Source organism: Tripterygium wilfordii, chromosome 3 (genome assembly GCF_013401445.1).
Source record: "Tripterygium wilfordii isolate XIE 37 chromosome 3, ASM1340144v1, whole genome shotgun sequence".
NCBI classification, from domain to species: Eukaryota; Viridiplantae; Streptophyta; class Magnoliopsida; order Celastrales; family Celastraceae; genus Tripterygium; species Tripterygium wilfordii.
This window is the reverse complement of record NC_052234.1, coordinates 1,216,325-1,236,095: the sequence shown is the minus strand read 5'-3', so window position 1 is coordinate 1,236,095 and position 19,771 is coordinate 1,216,325. Positions and strand designations below refer to the sequence as shown.

The following is a 19,771-nucleotide window of genomic DNA, read 5'->3' as shown; positions in this document are numbered from 1 at the left end:
CTTTTCCATCCACTCATCAGGCTAGCATTTTTGCTATTGTTCAATCACCATGTTTTTGTCCACCCCACTAGTTTTACTTCCTTAACTCCAGTATAAAGTGAAAAGTTTGTGCAGAAAATATACCTTTAATGGGTTTAGCCACCCAACCGCGCGTCCTTGTTGAGCTTCCCCTCTAGGCCTTCCTCTATAGTCCATGCCTCCAAACAATAAAGAAGCGTACCATATGTCCATTGTCGGACCTCCTGAAATTCATCCAAATGTTGCAGCAAGGTAATCACAAAAGCAACCAAAATAGAAACCCCACTAACATGGTCTCACAGATGCCCTGCTTGCCAGTTGCCAGTCATCCCTAAGTTACTGATTATCATCAATCAAGAGCATATCAAATGCAGATAACTACTAGTATATTATATTTAACAAGAAGACCGTCTAATAAATTAGACGTTCAAAACACACCATATAAATAACTAAAATATTTACAGGTGGACTTTGTTTGCTATATCTGCACTTGATGAGAACAAAAATGCCATTGTAATCTTGTAGACCTCTAAACTTGCAAAATGTCGCCATCATCAGATCCAAGTTATACCACAGCACGGATGCTCAAGTGCAGCCCAATATTAGGTTGAGTTCCGTCAGCAAAATTCGCTTTGATTTTCTTCTACTTCCTTCTCCAAGACGAACTTTCTAGTAAGAAACATGCAAGTCCCAAAAACCAAGCAACTGCTCGTCCAGTGCTAGACCATAAATAAATATTTAAGATCTTCCACTGTCAAGCGAGTTGCTGTTCCACCGCTATGATCCTCACCAAAAGCAGATGCAACCATTTTTCTCTTCTCCTCCTACAAAACGTGGTCAATCACAATGCATTAGACACTAATTGAGACAATCGTCCATGCCCGAACACATGTTCTAAGTTAAGCTAAGCAGTGCAGGGAAAAATAAATGATGCATACAAAACCATAATGAGCTAGAAATCTAATCTATGCAAATTTGCACAATTTCCGAGAAATGTGTCCAGGTTATGCCTCACCTCATGCTTTCAACCTAAAGCCAATCCACATAACCCAAAAATTGCTTAAAGCATTCTTGAAGAAGAAGAATGTTTCTATGTCATAATAGCCTTTAACTTCCAACTCCAAGGCAAAAACATATCACTCGCTAACTCTTGGATGGCAAAACTGCATACTTCTTGACAATCCAAACACATAGAGCCTTAGCACTTTATTTGATACCTATAATTCACTCCTTAGTGGGACTAATTTCATCTCATAATTCATCTATACAACATTCACATACCCAAAAAGCTAAAAGAAACAAACCAGGCCATCTTGGGTCCACATCAGTCATCAGCACATATGAGGGATACGATTTTCCACTCTTGGGACAAGATTCCACCAATATTTTTTGATGTGCTTGAAGATTAAGATTCTGCCCTTTGTAACAATTAAATACCCACATTTCTAAATTCTGGACTTCTAGCTTTTTCTAGTGATCCATAAACCAAGTCAAACTTCCAAAATGTAATCAAGGTTGGCAAATAATAATGGCAGCAGAAATAACCAATAAAGAAGTAAAGAATGAAACCTGAAGAGCCAATATTCTATCTTCCACGGTATCTTTTATGGTGATTCTAGTTACAGTAACAGGACGAGTCTGTCCAATTCTATGTGCTCGATCAACAGCCTGATCTTCGGTGGTCGGATTCCACCAAAGATCTAAAAGGATAACATGACATGCAGCAACCATATTCAAACCAAGGTTTCCTGCCTTTAACGACATCAACATTACAGCTACCTGCCACAGATGTCAATTAATCAAAACATTAATTTTACAGCCCAGAATAAACCAGTGGCAAACAAACATAGTATTTATCAATCATGATATCACAAATTTTGAAATCAAAATAATATATCAAGCTGACTGTACAGCTTTATCCTCTCAACCCTTATACAGAATAATATTACCCACTAGAAAGGCTTTTAAGAAGCTAGGGCCCAAACCTCAGAGTCATTGTTGAATCCTCTAACAGCCCTGTCTCTTGCAGATAGAGTCATGGTGCCATCAAGCCTTCGATATTGTATGTCATACTGTTTCAAGGACATCTCAACTAAGTCCAACATGCCAGTCCACTGTGAAAACACAATCGCCTTTATCGGTCCTTCAAATGGTACATCAGAAGAAACAGTTGTGTGTATTGTAGCACTAGATCCATTGCATTCTGCAGAACCATGCAGTCCTGAGCTTGGGCTCTTTATTTTACACTGTGACAGCAAAATCTCAATAACAGCCCTAATTTTTGAAGAACTGTACTCATTCTGCGTAACAATTGATTTCGCAGCTAATTGAGAATCCATGTAACTAACATCATCAACAGAAATACAATTTCTGAGAGTAGCTTTGGAAAAAACAACGTCCTCCCCAAGTTGTTCTTTACATCCACGAGCAGGGCACTGATTGTCATCCCCTGTAAGATATTCCGATACACACTGATAGCAGAAAACATGACCACAGATTGTAACAACTGGCTCCTCGGGTGGATCCTACAAAGCAATCAAATCAAGAAATACTAAATTGGACTCTCATTAGATAGAACACTACTTTTAACACTCAAACAATCTCAATTATAAAGAACCAATGACAAACACAAAGCGATACCATGACATCCACACATTATTACAGCTTACATTCCTAATCAAGTGACAAAAACCAAGTAGCAAAGACTGGATATCTAAACACAGTCATACAAAACACATGAGGCAAGTATGAGAGTGTCACAAAGCATGAATTGAAGCACGAGAGAAATTTTTTGTTCAAACAAGGCACAATCCACTTGGAACAACTAAGGAGCTCTAAAGAAAATATTGTACGACATACAAGTAATATGCTTACGCTTCAGTTAAAACAAACAAAATAATAATTAGAAGGAAAAAAACAAGAATAGGGATACATTAATAATCACCTATGCTTTGATATCATTCCTCTCCTGTTTTTTTCTACGGCCATACCAATATGGTATATCATATACACAAGGAGGTACCATATAGTTACTAGTAGCAAGGTTCTTTCTTGTTTGAATCTCAATCATACTAGGCAGGGGAAGAACAAGCAAGGATCTTATGACTAGATGGAGTACAGCATTTTTCTAAACAATCACTTGGGCGAGTAGGCCCCCTACCAAAGTTAATCTTGCAGAGTTCATTAGATAGAGAAATCTTTCCTCTCTTAGGTATTTCTATCTAGCCATCTATGTCCGTCCAGATCATAAGTTTCATAGCAGAAGCAAATCGCATGGCTTGAAGGTTCTCCAACAAGAGTTCAATGCTTATGAAGGAAAATCATCAGGGCTACATAAGATGTAATGACTAACAGATGAAAACTTAGAAATCGGAATTTCAGGTAATTTGTGACTATAAGCAAAGGACAATTAATCGAAGATTATCTTCATAGAGAAATGGTCTGTTTGTGTAGAATGGAAATTTTATTATGCACCAAGATCACAATCTCTAGACCTTAGCATTCATCTTGTCCCCTAAGTCGATCGAGCCCTCTGCAGGGGAGAAGGAAAGGCAGCTTGATAAATTGATACCTTGACGCGACATGAACATATATGGGGCTCAAGAATTATCTTTTATCTTTTGATAAGGGCTAAATTCTGCCACCATTTACAAAAGAAGGCCAGAAGCCTAAAACTGGATCAAAGTGGAGAAGATTATCTTCAAAGTAACGAGCTATTACTCGGTACCATCAAGACAGACCACAGCTTGAAAGAAAAAATTTCCAAGGACCAATAGGGAAATCAAGGGACCCAACTAGGATTAGTATCTTCGCGTAGATTACAATATCAGAGAAGATATTAAACAACAAAAATGAGAAGAATACCAGGGAGCAGAGGAAAGGGAAGAAGCTGCTGTAAGTTGTAAGACAGTTTTTTTGTTCTCTCTTAATTTTATTATTGTTTAGATACAGTCCAAACAAAATGTCCAATGTACCACTGTTACACTCCAAGCTGGAGCATAAATATCATACATGCCCAGCTTTTTACGAACACAACTGCAAGTAATTTAGTGAACTAATTGGCAAGCTAATCAATTAATTTGACATAACCCATAGACATGACCTTCTCATGTCATTTTTCATAAACAACGTGGCAATCAACTTCAATATGATTGGTTCGTTTATAAAATACTGGGTTAGATGCAATATGTAGAGCTGTTTGATTGTCACATAGTAACTTCATAGCTAGTGATACATCAAAACCTAGCTTACCAAGGAGTTGTTCCATCCAATACTCACTCAACTGTAGTAAGAGCCATAACTCGAAAGTCTGGTTCTGCGCTAGATCAAGTAGCATGGGTATCTATAAAGAATAACTTCGTCTTAATAGTGGCTTCTAACTAAATTAGCAGAATAAACTTAAGACATCATGGTTCATTGTAAATGTGTATCCAAATGTGGGAATATGGCATTACAAATTATGGGACTTTCAAGGGTGAAGGTCAGCTAGAGCTGGGACTTACATTGTATGAGTCACAAGGCAAGAAGAATAGCATCCTCTATTCCTTCACTTATTTTGTGGACCAATTTGAGAAAGAGGAAGGATAGAAAGCTTAAGTTTGAATTTTAAAGTATAGATAGTCAATATACTTTCTTTTCACTATGAACAAAGAAAAATTATAGTGAGATCATCTTCAAGTGACAAGTAGTGTTAAACGTAAATTTTACCGCAAAATGCAAAGATCAATTTTTTGAAACCATTTACAAAACCAGGCCAAATGTGAATCTTAAAGATGGATTGAAGTGGAGAGGAGGTATGATTATACTAAGAAACTGCTGTCTTATCAAGACAAACCAGGGAATTTGGAAAGCAAAAAAAACATGGAAACCCAATTCAAAGCATAGGACGCAGCTAGGGTCAGTTTCTTCACATGGGAAGATGAGTGACAGTCAGCAAAAAATAGTTCATCTTATAAATTGACATTTTTTATGGGAAGAAGGAAAAAATTAGACAAATTAAAATTAATCATAAATGGGTGTCTACTAATAATTATGATACATTCACGGCTGAAGAATAGGACCTCTTCTATTTCTTTGTTTATATTTTGGGCAGATTAGAGAAGAAATTGAGGACCTTATAAGGGGAAGAAAGACAAGTTGTGCATTTTGTTTATATTCCACGTGAGAGAATAAGAAAGGATGTCATATTCAAAACTCACCGAGTGACAATCAGCAAAAAATAGTTGATCACTTGATCTTAAAATAGAGAAAAATTAGACACTTTACAAATAATCATAAATGCGTGTCTACTAATAAATATATGGTACTTTGAGCTGAAGAATAGCACTTCATGTATTTCTTTGTTTATATTTTGGAGAGGTAGGAGAAGGAATTGACAGCCTTAAAAGGGGAAGAAAGTCAAGTTATGCATTTTTTTTTTATATTCCACGTAAGGGGATAAAAAAAGGATGTTATAAAAATAAACAAAACTCACATTGCATACACGACAGAGGGCCAAGGAAGTTTCCAATCGATTCAATAGATCAATCAGCATATCCCGAGGCAGTTGCTTCGCCATTTCAGTAGAAACTTTCCTATCAGAATCAGAATTGTATCCTTTAACAAGAAGTGGGTGATCACAAGCCTGACGAAGGCGCAAGAGCATTAAAAGGATATTTGCATAATTTTGGTTCAAAGTGCCAGCAGCAGCATAAGCCTACAAGGTAAAAAAAAAAAACTTCTTTAGAGAAGCATAGAAAATCAGCAAACCTTCACAATATCATAAGCACTCACAAAAAAAAAGAGAGAGCGAGAGAGAATGCAAAACAACACCAATAGAAATAATAATAATATTAATAATCAACAACTTAATTTGAAACAAATATCTGTCGAATGAAAAGCACCTTGAATTGAGAACGTGAATCTGCTTCTAGCTGAGTATAAAAAGCCCGCTCCTCTTTTGAAAAGTCGACCTTGCTCAGGCAAACTGATTTAGGCGGCAACTGGATTATAGGCTCCCCATCAATCAATGTTCCTAAGCCATAAAACTAATGATAATCAGCATTAAACAGTTGAGAAGGTTAAATTTTGAATGCACATCCATAACAGGTCAAACCATAAAAGAAACAGGGAAGTGAATGGCCAACTTGAATATGGAAGTGAGTGATGTACTGGCAATACCAAATACAAACATAAAAGTAGGGAACATAGAAGGAAAAAAAATGCATAACAGAAAGAATAGTTGGACTAGGAGAAGAAAAGAGAGCAGGACCAGGGGTAGAGGGGGCTTGGTAGAGAGAGAGAGAGAGAGAGAGAGAAGGACAAAAGAAAAGGTGGGAGAAGGGTACAGGGGAACAAAAGAGAGACTTCACTCTCGATTATTTCCAGCTGTATGCTATACTGCTCCCTTGAATTCCAAAGCCTAAAAAAAACCAAAACAAAAACCTGAAATTCGGAGTCCAAATCCAAAGCGTTCTTATGATTCTCATTAAACCTACAATTGCAACTGCCAGTACTAAATCATGATGGACATCAAATCCAGTAACATCAACATATATCTCAAAAAATTCCCATCAATCATCAAAGAGGTATAGATCCAATTCATAATAGAGGAAAAAATACAGCTAAAGAGAAACTAGGAAATATGGGAGAGGATATGAGATAAATAAGGGATTCTTTAAAAAAAAATTGGGAGACTCAATGAGAATAGAAAAAGTGAAAGAGACCAGGAGAAAATGATAGATAAAAAGGGAGGATGAGGAGAGGGAAAACTCAATAATCAACTTGAGAAAGGAAAAGGACTGACAAAGAAAAAGAAGGTTGAAGAAAGATCGGAAAAACTCAATACTCAACTATTTCTCAATTCATACCAAGACCAATTCTCTAAAACACCAGAAGCTTATCTACACACGAAGGTAACTTATAACATGGAGTGCAAGTTCAATATAAGTAGACTGAAATAATAAAACTCCTGAGGATTTATAGTAGATAAACTAGAATAATATTCGACATAAATTATATTAGCTAATAATAACTAGACTAAAATACTATTGGATAACCAGATTGGCTAAGAGGAAAAAGGTAGCTAAATGTGCTCAATGAATTGAATTACTCAGTTTTCTTTGCTGTGAACGTTCTGGTGAATGGAAATTAATAGAGGGCTCATTCAAACAAGAACAGTTTAAGGGGAAGAATCATCTTCCCAAGAAATCCATGTAAAAGCTGAACTCACAACTAAGTACCCTTCTCATTTGGGAAATTTTCATGGGAAAGGACCTTAACTATTGGCAATGATCATAAAAGGGGGGAATGTTCTGGTTATAGATACTTCTTTTCCAAGAAAAAAAAAATGTCATGACAGCCTTCGAAGATTTTCAATGTACATAGGCTCCTCAAATTCCATTTCCTCTGACCCAATCAGTCCCACACTACTTTTTATCTATGATGGCCAAAAGGACTAAAAATGAATACATTAAGACAAGATACTGCAAGAGATTAAGCAATCATGACTCCAAATCCTGATGCTTTGGAGAAAAGCTTAAGAAATGAAAGCTTGCTAAAAGTACAAAGGATTAAGACTTATTTTCAAATCTTATATGGAACCATATAGGATCTTCCATGGTCCCTAACAAAATAATGACTATTAGTCTTGCCTTAGATAATAACTCCATCCAAATGCATCACACAAATCACAAAGGAAATTTCACCAAGCCAAATTATAATCTTCTGTCTGCAGCTACAATTTCAATACAAGAAATGATGCTGAATTGACATCAACCATAGCAACATGTAAGGACAAGATGGAGAAAGAACACCATAATGACTGAACCAGCAGACACTACAACACAAGATGCCTTAGTGATTGCCCACAACACTCACAGGTGCAGTTCCATTAATCATGATCAGGACATTTTAACAGATTCTCCATGTTGAAAATTAGGAAAATACAATGCCAGATGACATTGAACATTAATATTAACACCAAAAACTGGTTCACATTATATCCTGAAAGCATCACTGGAATCTTAATGTTTTTTTCCAATCAACTCCAGAGATTTTATATGGCACCTCTCAACTACATCATTGTACAAAGACTGGCAAGATAAGAGAGAGGGAGAGACTAGAGAGAGATGGGGCAAACCAAAATGAAAGCAAAAACTGAAATTTGCTTAAATCTGTGCTAGAAGTTTTGTACCTGGTCTCATAATTCGATGGATAATAAGAAGGTAAAATAATCAATAAATTAATCAAACCCCCTCCCCCAACCAACCCAAATTGAGAGAAAGCAATCACCTTTAGTACGACGCAGCATTATCGCCCTCAGAACTGCTTGAAGCTTCTTGTAACCAGTCAGCGAATTTCTAGATATTGGAATCTTTATTGTATGGTAAAAAGACTTATATACAGCATATGGATCATATCTCAAAAACCTGAAGTAGCTATACAAATCATCAATTGTATTTTGTATGGGTGTCCCAGATAAGCACCACCTTCTCTTGGCTCGAAGGCTGCAGCAGGCTCTAGCAACTTGAGTTCGGTGGTTTTTTATGGTTTGAGCTTCATCTAGTACAACTCTAGACCAACCCACTTTGGCAAGTGCACCATAATCATACTCGAGAGAGGAACTATCATCTGCTTTTCTACCTTTCTTCCCCCTTTTGCTAACATTAGATGTTTTCTTCCTCTTTTTATTAGTTGAAAACGCAGAAGATAATCCATACTTTTCCCCATTCTTTTCATCAGCCTCATCTTCATCAACGAGAGGTTGTTTAGGGACTTCATTTGCAACGATAGCATATGTTGTCAGAACCACATCATATTTTGCCAATTCAACAGGATCCTTCGTCCTACTACCTCCATGATATAAAAGGACGGAAAGCTTAGCTTCATCCACAACTTTTTCAGCCAACTCCCTGGCCCACTGTCTAAGCACACTCGCTGGACATACAACCAAAGTACCAGCCGCTGGCCTCTTTCTACTGAATGTCCTCATCGAAGTACTCACTTCCGGAATTGATTTAATATCATCAGACTCTCCATCCTGCTTGACTTTATCCATACCAGCACTGCCATTTTGATCGTCGTCATCATCCAAATTCAGTGCTTCAGTCTTGAGATCACATAAATCCTCCGACTTTGATTTCGATTGCAAAGACTTCTGCATCTGAATAAGAGCAATCACTGAAATGGTTTTACCGAGGCCCTGCACAATAACAGCAAAACAGGTCCAGTAATAAAATTGCGATGTCATCCCAAGACAGGCATCATGAAGTGAAATCAAAGAGTCTACCAAGGCTTGAAAATGGGTACCTGATCATCAGCTAAAATTCCACCCAAACAATGTAAACTTCTTGTTTCCTTCTGTAACATCCATGCCAAAGCAATTTTCTGTGAAATAAAAGAATTACAACAATAGCATGTTATCACACAGACACCATGACCAACTAAAATAAATATTAAATAATACCTGATGTCTTAAAAGGGAAACAGACAAAAGACCATCAGGAAGATCAACTTCAACTTTAGGTTGGTTGAGATCCTGCAAGAAACAAAGTTCATCAAATTAAAATTCGAAGTTGTTCAAATAATACATTACTTCACCACAAATTAGGCTGAAGTGAACAACCAATCTTACTTAATTTGATTGAAAAAAAATCTACAAAAATGAAATATTAAAAGGGAAAGAGAATGAACATGTGAACATGGTCTTTAATACTTTGACTGAACTGTGCTAAGACTTTCATTAGTATTATAAGAACTACTGTCCAAGTTTATCTCATAATACAATTAATATGGACTTATAATAGAGCAATAACAGACACTCCAAGAAATACCTCTAGTGCAGCTTGATAAATTAGTCTCTCATCACTTTCAGCATTCCTTTCTTCACCAGCCACTGAACGATAAGCGTGATCACTTGACCCAGCAAATTGTGCAGGGGAAGAAGATTTTCCAAGTGTCAAAGATGAAGGTATGATTCGACTTCCACTGCTATCAAACATCAGAATCTCATCAGTGTTGTCACTGTTATAAAGGTTGTTTGCATAACCCTTGTTTGACGTTGAGCTTGGCCCTGCTGGATGATAAGAGTTTCTTTGAAAGTCGCCTATCTTACTACTGCTTATATTCTCCATGGAACTATTTGATTTATTGATTGGTGCAGATGGCTGAAGAGATGATGGAAGTGTCCTCTTAAGAGCCTGTTCAGATGAGAGTTTCTCATAATTTGTTCCAGGAACATTAGCAATTTGGGAATTAACAGTGCGAAGCTGACCAAAACTCCCATTCCCGGTTAAATATTTAGAATCTTCTGCTTGAGAAATAAGCTGATTTGAGGCTCTAATGTCACTGCTGGAACCAGGAAGTGTTTGGTGTTTCTTCAGTGAGTGGTCTTTTAAATTTGATGAGCCTCCATTAGATGCATATGCTGTTGTAAAAGGAATCTTATGAGCAACAGAACCTGCAGGTTTAGTAGATAACTCTATCACTGATGGGGAAAGAAAAGGAAAAGGAAAAAAAAACTTTAATTTCTAAAGCCGGGAAGTCCTCATTTCAAAAGCTCGAGATGACCTGTACTCCTTGAATTGGTGTCATGTGTATTTGGCCATGCTGGAAGAACCCTATTTGCTGATTCCCTTATAGGTGATGAATGCCTTCCTCTAACATCTTCTATCTCCAATTCACTATCAGATGAACTAATATCTATAAGTTCCATTGGTGCCTCAAAAGCTGAATGATGACCCCTACTTTCTCCAATCAAATTATGAAAGAATCCTAAAATGTTACCCAACCTGCATATTCAGGGCATGAAGAGCCATAACACAGCATTACAACCAGAGAAGGAGCCATGCTTAAACAGACCGTCAGATGCAAGAATTTTAGCCCTACCATTTGCTTCTAAAAGGCTGACAACTCTGAGTGGAGTCAATAAAACCGCCAACATAGTCCACATAATCAGGCATCTAGCTTAACTGCAAAGGACAGCAAGTGTGAGAAAGAGGAAATTTGATAAAATAAAAATAAAAAAAGATTTTCCCAGGCAGTGAGGATCATTTATTTGAATAAAGTTTTCACTTTGAACAGCTCAAAGTACGATTCAATTATGAAAGAAACTTTCATGTCTTATAAACTAGACTACAATAAGCCAGTGAACTTTTCTTTTCTACAACCAATAGTCCAGTATGACAGTATCATATTGGTACAACCCCTTCCCAACTCTATCTACTGATAACTCTTAATGCCGTTTATGATCCTCATGCCGCCTCACTCTAACTCACAAAAAAAGCCAAAGTCAACAGCTCATTGTTACCCTCCCTCTTGAATATGCAATTGCTTAAGTAAGGGGGGAAAAAAAGACATTCCACTCTAGAGGTACACAAACAGGGGAATGAGATTACTACAATTCCTCTTGGAAAACTAGAATTGGGATAGACATAGCTGCCTCACGGCTCACACCTCCTTAGCAGTGAGGAGCACGTTTTCCTTTTTTAATGTTTCCACTTATCCATTCCATTTCTTTTGATATATAGTGGTTTTATCTATAATAGAGATACAGCCCAAATACAGAAGTTGTATACAATAGGGAGACAAAAACGAGGAAGAAAATAAAAAAATGAGAAAATGAAGGAGTGAGGAAATGAAAACATTCTAAGAGTCACAGAATACATCGGTGAACTCCAAGAACCCCATAAGAAAATTTCCCTTATTTTCTCCAGCTTTTCTTCTTCGGCTTCTCACATGCGATTTGCCATCGCTAGAAGACCTCTTCCTAGTTGCAGTGGGCAAAGGCGAAATTCATAGAGCTAATGAATCTCTCAAGTCTTAACAGATTGTGATTACCATAAGGCATACAGGGCCATCTAGACCATACCAAGCTTACAATCCTAAATGCAACCACGGGTATCCTTTTTCCCCTTTTGATCCTGAACAGGTGATCCCCGCATTTTCTTTTTTGTTTTTTGTGTTAGATGGTGAGAAAAAATAGATAACTAATGATCAAAGTCATTATTCAAACTGCAAACCACAACTGGAATTACAAATCGAATAAAGATGTATGCATGCCTAAATAAATATATGCATGTATTTCTAAGTATAAATAACTACAAGTCATATTGAAAAATTAAAAGAAGAAAGTAGCAGTGAAGCTGGCCACCTTTTCCCAATCAAACTACAAAAGACGCCAAGTAGGGAAAAGAGTCTTTCATCTATACAACCATCAAATTCAAAAATCATCATCAAGTCATTATACAGTTGATTATTGTCAGAAACACCATTCACATGAAAAATTAACAGAACAACTGTTTCCCCATTAAAGAGCATCTATCTTCTAATTATGTTTCTTAAGTGCCCAAATAGGGCAATCAAACAAACCAAATCAAGCATACAACCCGGAATTTTAAACATATAACACCAAATCTCCCCCAAACCTAAACTAAACAAACAAACCAACCGGCATTTTGTCTACAGACAACAAGACTGCAAAAAAAGTTTAAAAAACAGAATAAACCATTAAATTATACAATTAAACGACAGACATTCATGCCTCGATCAAACAATTTGAAAAAAAACACGCACTTGTCAAAAGAATAACTGCTATAACTTTTAAAATAAAAAAGGAAAAAATCCCTCGCGAATCAGAAACTATAAAATCGTCGAGAGGAAACTCTACCGAATGGATTGCGGATCTTCATCGTAGGTCACTACTGTTCGTAGGGTTTCTTAATAACCGAGCAACTTGACCGAAGTTTTACAGAGGGAAAGCTTGAGAGAGAGAGTGACAACAGGCGTCGAATCAGAAACACAGAGAGAGAAGAAAGTGATATCAGACGGTAGCGTTTTGTATATGGTAAAAGATCCCCAGAGTCCGAGGCCCTTAATAAAACCATTTCTTTATTATTACAAGAAAACCTAGTCCTAGAGTCTATTTATGAGCACTAAAAAAATCAAATCAAAATATAGGGTTGGAGTTTTTGTTTTTTAACTTTTTTTAAACTAAAATCAAAATAAATATAGGGAAAGAAAACTCAAATCCAAATTAGGTTGGGAAATAGCATAAATCTAAATTAAGTCAAATAAGTATAAATGACGTCATTATTATTATATATTATGCATACTTAATTAGATATAACCATAATTACAAGCATAAATTATTAAATGAATATATTCATGAATTATATGAATATCAACTTTTTTACTCTACCATTCAGATTTGAATTCAAAAAAAAAACTAATTATTAAGAATGGATAATGTATGATAAGGAAATACTTAATTACTAAAAAATAAAAATTTTAAAAAGAAAAGAACTTAAGACTTTTGGAATTGTTCAGTGGGAAATACTATCTAGTGTCATAGAGTCATTGGATAAATGACATAAATGTGCTTGGCATATTAAGTTTAAAAATTATAATTGAGAATAGGAGATAGTCTAGTTAGTCAGGTTGTCTGCCCAGGACCTTGAGGTCCAGGGTTCTATTTTCATCAGGGGGTTTGGGATTTGGGTAGTTTTCCATCCGCAGTGGTGGTCTTCATGCCCCTCGGGCATGACTTAGCGTGGCTTAACGTGTGCGTGGCCTGTGGGCCTTTCAAAAAAAAAAATTATAATTGAATAAACAACATAAAGGTGTTTTGGTGTCTGAAAAATATTAAGTTTAAAAATTTTGGATTTATTGGCCCATTAGGGATTTATTGGCCCATATGGAGTTATGGACCCAATAACCCGCTATGGGCCTATATAGACCTAATAGCCCATTAAGGACTTTGTAGAACTTTGGCCCATTAAGACGGGCTTTGGGCCCATTCAAGTAGGCTTATTATTAAAAAGGTAAATTTTAGTCATACCCCTATATTTAGTAAAGACACCCCGTCAATTGATTTTTATAAGGGATTATCAACTTAAGTTAGGGTGTTTTTAATAAACTTATGGGTGTGACTAAAGTTTACCTATTAAAAATCGTTTCTCCCGTTATGGGCCTTTATCAAACTTCAATTAAATCAAAAGAAAATAATTAGCTAACTTTTCAATTTTTTTTTTGCAAAAAATAAATTTGTTTCTTTCATCCTTGAAGTATTACACATTTCACACCCCAATGTTTACTAAATTCATCCCTTATTGCGGAGCTCCAAAATCCTATGATTTGAAATTAATTGTCGAGCCTCGAAATCCTGTTAAGTGTAACCCATAAAATTTCAAACCATTTTTAGAACCATCAACCATGTCATTAACGTTTCCAAACTTGTCTGCGGCATTTATTCTGGGTTTTTTATTGCTTGGTGGTGGCCTCTTTTTTTCTATTTCAGTTTTTTTGATAAGCAGCAGAAAATATATTAATGAAAGGAGAAACAGAAGTACAGCAGGGCATCAAGGATAGATGGCCAGAGATACAAAGGAAATCAAAAGATGTAAAAGAACAAAATAGCTACAGAACATAATGGATGAAAAGACAATCAGAACCATAGCAAAAAATCAGCAGTTCGACTTGTGCCTTCCTTTGCAAGCAAGTCGGCAATCCCATTGCTTCCTCTTAGAATGTGCTGCACTGAGAATAACCTTAGCCTTGATTTGCAAACCCCAATGGAATTGAACAGTTTTTTTCTATTTCAGTTTTGACGAAGGTTTTGTTGTCTTTAAGATTGAATATGCATCAGTGACTGCTTGGAAACATAAAAGGTAAAAATTTTATTAAAGAAAATAAAAAAAGTAGGCTTGTAAACAGCTTGTGGCTTCATTGGGATGAATTGGGTGCTGGCTAAGTCACTGATTTAAGAGCTTAAAGCGTGGAGTTGTTGTGGCTTCATTTCTGACAGTTCTCGAGGCTTGATCGGTAGACGAAACTCATCTGATTTAGTTGGGTTTAGTTCATGATGGTTTGGATTTTAATTTGGTGGTAATGATTATCAGTTTGGTGTTCGAATGATGATGACACCATGATCCGCAACGAGTTTACTCGTGAGGAAGAAGAAAGAAATGATGAAGGTGAGACGTAAAGAGTAAAGGTCTTAAAAACAAGCAAAGGCAACTCAAATCGGAATGTAATTAGTAAAGTTCAATATTGGACTATTTGCCTGCGTCTTTCGTAGGTGTCAAGTGTGTAGTGTTGTCTTATCTTGTTATTGGTTGTAGTTGAAAAAACCTAAAAGGCTATGTGTGGCCGAGTGTGTGTGTGATGCGTGTTGACACTGTGTCTACCACAGAAAGTCCCACATCGGTTGTGTGAGTCCCTCCTTTGTAGTAGATAAGCTTCTCCTACCGCTTGACTTTTTGCCTGCGTCCTTCGTAGGCGTCAAGTGTGTAGTGCTGTCTTATCCTGTTATTGGTTGTAATTGAAAAAACCTAAAAGGCTATGTGTGGCCGAGTGTGTGTGTGATGTGTGTTGACACTGTGTCTACCACAGAAAGTCCCACATCGGTTGTGTGAGTCCCTCATTTGCAGTAGATAAGCTTTTCCTACCACTTGACTTTTTGCTTGCGTCCTTCGTAGGTGTCAAGTGTGTAGTGTTGTCTTATCCTGTTATTGGTTGTAGTTGAAAAATCCTAAAAGGCTGTGTGTGGCAGAGTGTGTGTTATTGGTTGTAGTTGAAAAAACCTAAAAGGCTGTGTGTGGCAGAGTGTATGTGTGTGTGATGTGTGTTGACATTGTGTCTACCACAGAAAGTCCCACATCGGTTCTGTGAGTCCCTTCTTTGCAGTAGATAAGCTTCTCCTACCACTTGATTTTTTGCCTGCGTCCTTCGTAGGTGTCAAGTGTGTAGTGTTGTCTTATCCTGTTATTGGTTGTAGTTGAAAAAACCCAAAAGGCTGTGTGTGGCCGAGTGTGTGTGTGATGTGTGTTGACATTGTGTCTACCACACAAAGTCTCACATCGGTTGTGTGAGTCCCTCATTTGCAGTAGATAAGCTTCTCCTACCACTTGACTTTTTGTCTGCGTTCTTCGTAGGTGTCAAGTGTGTAGTGTTGTCTTATCCTGTTATTGGTTGTAGTTGAAAAAAAATATGTGACTAAAGTTTTTCCCCGAATCAATCATTATCGTTGAAAAATGTTTGGGCTGGTGGGCCTATACTTGTGAGATGCAAAACGAGGTCCACATTTGCGTTTGAATTTCACCTGTTACAGGTCTTTTCAGTTTTCAGAAAATCCAAATCCGAATCCGAAACCGAAAAGATAAAAAGATTCACATGCACGTTAAACTGCACTACATCTTCTCTATTTGTGGGCCTACACTGGTGCGAAATCAAACTGCACTACGTCTCTTGCTCTGGTCACTATATGTAACAACAAACCTAGTCTTCCTCCTAAGAGTCAACACACCACACCACGCACACCAGATATCCAGCCATGCCATCTGAGCACGCCATGTCCCTCCAAACCCTCTTGGACTCCGCTCGGCCCTTCATCCGCGGCGAGCTCGAGTCGATTGACAAGAAATTGCCCTCTTTGGTGGATGTCTTGCGGTCTGTGGGTGCGGGTGAGTGCTGGCACAAGCACGGGAGTTTTCTCGAACACCTTGTGGACATCTACAAAATTTTGAAATTATGGAAGGTGCAGGATTCTGTTTGTCTCTGCGGCCTCTTCCACTCCGCTTACTCGAATTCCTATGTCAATCTTGCTATATTTGATCCCTCGACGGGACGCGATGTGGTTCGCAACCATGTGGGTGTTGCTGCAGAGAGACTGATCCACTTGTTTTGTATTGTACCGCGGCAACGCTTGATCCACGACGATCTATTGTTTCAATACACCGATTCCGAACTCATCGACCATCTCAAGAAGTCAGAGATGTCAGTGAAGAATGCAAAAGAGAAGGGATTGTTTAATGGGGAAGAACAATGGAGGAAGAAAATCAGTAATCTCTTGCCTGCTAGTGGAATTACCGTAAAGCACATCAAGACCAATGAAGATGTGCTTGTTACAAGAAGAATTGCTGCTGTTTTTCTCTTGATGACCATGGCAGATTTCAGTGACCAGCTTTTTGGGTTTCAAGATATGTTGTTTGACAACTCTGATGGCAGGCTTGAATTCAAAGGAAACAACTATGCCGCTTTGTGGCCTGGAGATGGCAAGCCAGGGCTATGGATGAATTCCATATCAAGAATGGGTACAATTTACAACATGATAGTGAGGGAGGAAGAGATTTTTATTGAAGAGAGGAAAAGGGGAGGAGGTATTGGTGTTGATGTCAACAGAGATGAGGATACAGAGCTTGTGGTGCCACCAGTGTTTGAATACTGCACAAGAGTTCTGGATGCAAGAGAGCAGATCGAGGCAAGAGACCTGTACTGGGAAGGTGTTTGTGATATGTCTAAGAGAGGATTAGATGGAGCAGAGGGGTTGCTTTTGAGGTGTGTGGAGAAGAACCCATTTATTGGTGAGCCACATGTGGTGTTGAGTCAGGTTTATTTGACAAAAGGGTGCTTTGAGGAGGCTGAGAGAGAGGCAGAGAAAGGGCTTACTTTGATTTTGGAGTGGGGGAGCCCATGGGACAAGAGGATGACTTGGGAAGGATGGGTTGCTTGGACCAGAAATCTGTTGATGAAAGCTAAAGAGAAGTCTTGGCCCAATACTTCTTGGGGAATCCTTAACTTGGGCCTTGTTAGGTAAATTGCTTTTATTACCTTCCATGTCTATGTTTAGCTACAAGAACTAGTACTAGTTCTCGTCTTCAATAAAATGCACTACAATTCAAAGCCTTTTTTGGGGGTGTGTATAAAACTATACATAGATAATGGACACATTATGAATCTATGATTAAGGCGTCCCTTTGGAACTCTTTGAGTGTGTATATATATATATATATGTCTACCCTACATTTTGTGGGGGGCTCAATCGGTTGATTTTTCATGTGTTATTGTGGTGACACCTACAATTTAGAGAGGGACTGGTAGAGAGTGGTGACGAGGTAGCTAGCTAGGATACGTTGATTGATATTCTAGCAAAAATAGAAAACGACCAATGATGGTGTTGGTCTTTTGATAATGAGAATGCTATTCTATCACGTCGATTCAATTAGAGTCCATCTTGAGTCCATTCATTGGATTGATACATGTACCTACGAATTCAACATAGATTCAAGATATTTTATTGAGTAGTTGATGAAGAGATTCGATGAACAAAATTCTTATAAAAAAGTCCAAATCATAAATATAAATTCTAAATGGAAATTTTAGTAGATAATAAAAAATAGATTTATATAGAATAAAGTTCCATTACTATTAATGGGTGGCTGCGCGATTTCTTATGGGCACAGGCATCTCAGGTAATTCAGTCTTATGGTTCTGCATTATCTGCATATGGCCTTTTTTTCCTAGGTGCCCATTTTGTATGGGCTTTTAGTTTAATGTTTCTATTCAGCGGACGTGGTTATTGGCAAGAACTTATTAAGAACTCTTGAAAGGAAATGGAAAAGAAATGTTACTCCAGTTCCTTCGGAAATGGTAAGATCTTTAGCGCGAGAAGAAGGGGTTGATCCGTATCATCTTGACTTGGTTCTGATTTCTCTATTTTTTTAAGAATACCAAGTTGGGTTCTTCTCCTACCCGTATCGAATAGAACATGCTCAGCCAAATCTTTTTCATGTAAAACCCGCTTTAGTTAGATCGGGAATACAATTTTATGAAACCATATGCTATGGCTTGAATCCATAGTCAATCCTATTTTCGATAGGAGCAGTTGACAATCGAATCCAATTTTTCCCATTATTTTCGTATCCGTAATAGTGCGAAAAGAAGGCCCAACTCCAAGTTATTTGATTGTTCAAGAATAGTGACGTTGAGTTTATCGACCCTTTGCCTTAGAATGAGTTATCAGTTCGAGCCTGATTATCCCTAACCCCAATGATTTAATACTCTCGGCAGTAAAATCATCACATATGAATTTTCCATGAGCTTATCTCACATGCATGGGTTATTGCGTAGCCCCGATGAATTTACCCAGTGCATAGCAGAAGGATAGTGACTGCAAATTCCCACCTCAGAAAGAAAAGGAACAAGCAAGAACGACCCATCAATCATGGTCGTGTGTTTTAGTGATCCATCAACATGGATGACGCAATCAAGAAATTAGCCTTTTTGAACATTTGCCAACAATTTGGTGAGATCATTAGCGTATGGTGCACCCACCAATTCAAAGTAACAACTTGGCCTTGTTAGGCTATGGACTTTTTTTGGCTAATATATATGTGCTTGTATACCTTAGAAAGCAATGCTTGAAGATCAACAAAATAATCTGGGATTACTTGCAAGAAATTAGGTACATCCCCATGACTCCATTTGTGGATAAGATAAATAGATACTGCTTTTGAGTCCTACCCTACAATTTAGAGGCTTTAGAGGCCTAATACATGACAATCTTATGATCAATTCTCATCATGCAAGCGTATATGGCACGAAAATGAGGACCGATCCACTGCAGATATCCGAATAATCATTATTCAACGTTTCTATCTTTGTACTATTGGGTAGGTGTGGAAAAAAACCCGTTCCCGATTGTATACTGTCATATGTTTACAAAATATTTATATCTCCCGACTCTAATTGAATTTTGAACGTACTTAATTGATCAAAACTGGATTTGTTTAAATCCAAACAAATAAATCGGACAATAACCTAATATAGGTCAGGTCTAGACAAGTAAACCAAACAAGATTTTTGTGTTTGGGCCGTGACCCAGTTTTAAATTGGATCAAAATTTTGTGTTTGAACCCAGATTTCGGATATATAACTTATCTCTAAACTTGTTTTAATCCAAGCCAAACAAATTCGATCATGGGGATTGGACAAAGTT

General features: G+C 37.4%; 2 protein-coding genes across 2 annotated transcripts; one reads left to right on the top strand and one right to left on the bottom strand.

Moving 5' to 3' along the window:
• Nucleotides 1-385: 385 nt before the first annotated feature.
• Nucleotides 386-12,824, bottom strand: LOC119991972 (helicase-like transcription factor CHR28). Its single transcript, XM_038838538.1, has 12 exons — nt 12,665-12,824; nt 10,885-10,967; nt 10,567-10,787; nt 9,831-10,456; nt 9,464-9,535; nt 9,307-9,384; nt 8,290-9,199; nt 5,901-6,031; nt 5,492-5,713; nt 2,004-2,543; nt 1,588-1,797; nt 386-842 (listed from the first exon to the last, which is right to left on the bottom strand). The coding sequence occupies exons 2-12, from the start codon at nt 10,956-10,958 to the stop codon at nt 738-740; spliced, it is 3,189 nt and encodes a 1,062-aa protein (XP_038694466.1). The 5' UTR covers nt 10,959-10,967; nt 12,665-12,824; the 3' UTR covers nt 386-737.
• Nucleotides 12,825-16,169: 3,345 nt separating this feature from the next.
• On the top strand, nt 16,170-17,756 carry LOC119995292. Its single transcript, XM_038841754.1, has one exon. The coding sequence runs from the start codon at nt 16,328-16,330 to the stop codon at nt 17,588-17,590; it is 1,263 nt and encodes a 420-aa protein (XP_038697682.1). The 5' UTR covers nt 16,170-16,327; the 3' UTR covers nt 17,591-17,756.
• The last annotated feature ends 2,015 nt before the right edge of the window (nt 17,757-19,771 follow it).

What these genes read in the sequence shown, in the direction of transcription:
- LOC119991972 (XM_038838538.1), bottom strand. Translation starts at nt 10,958, where the DNA reads ATGCCTGATTATGTGGACTATGTTGGCGGTTTTATTGACTCCACTCAG. An exon ending in GAATTTTAGCTGATGATCAG is followed by an intron (nt 9,200 to 9,306) that starts GTACCCATTTTC and finishes GTTATTGTGCAG; the next exon opens with GGCCTCGGTAAAACCATTTC. An exon ending in GATTCAACAATGACTCTGAG is followed by an intron (nt 1,798 to 2,003) that starts GTTTGGGCCCTA and finishes CATCTGTGGCAG; the next exon opens with GTAGCTGTAATGTTGATGTC.
- LOC119995292 (XM_038841754.1), top strand. Translation starts at nt 16,328, where the DNA reads ATGCCATCTGAGCACGCCATGTCCCTCCAAACCCTCTTGGACTCCGCT.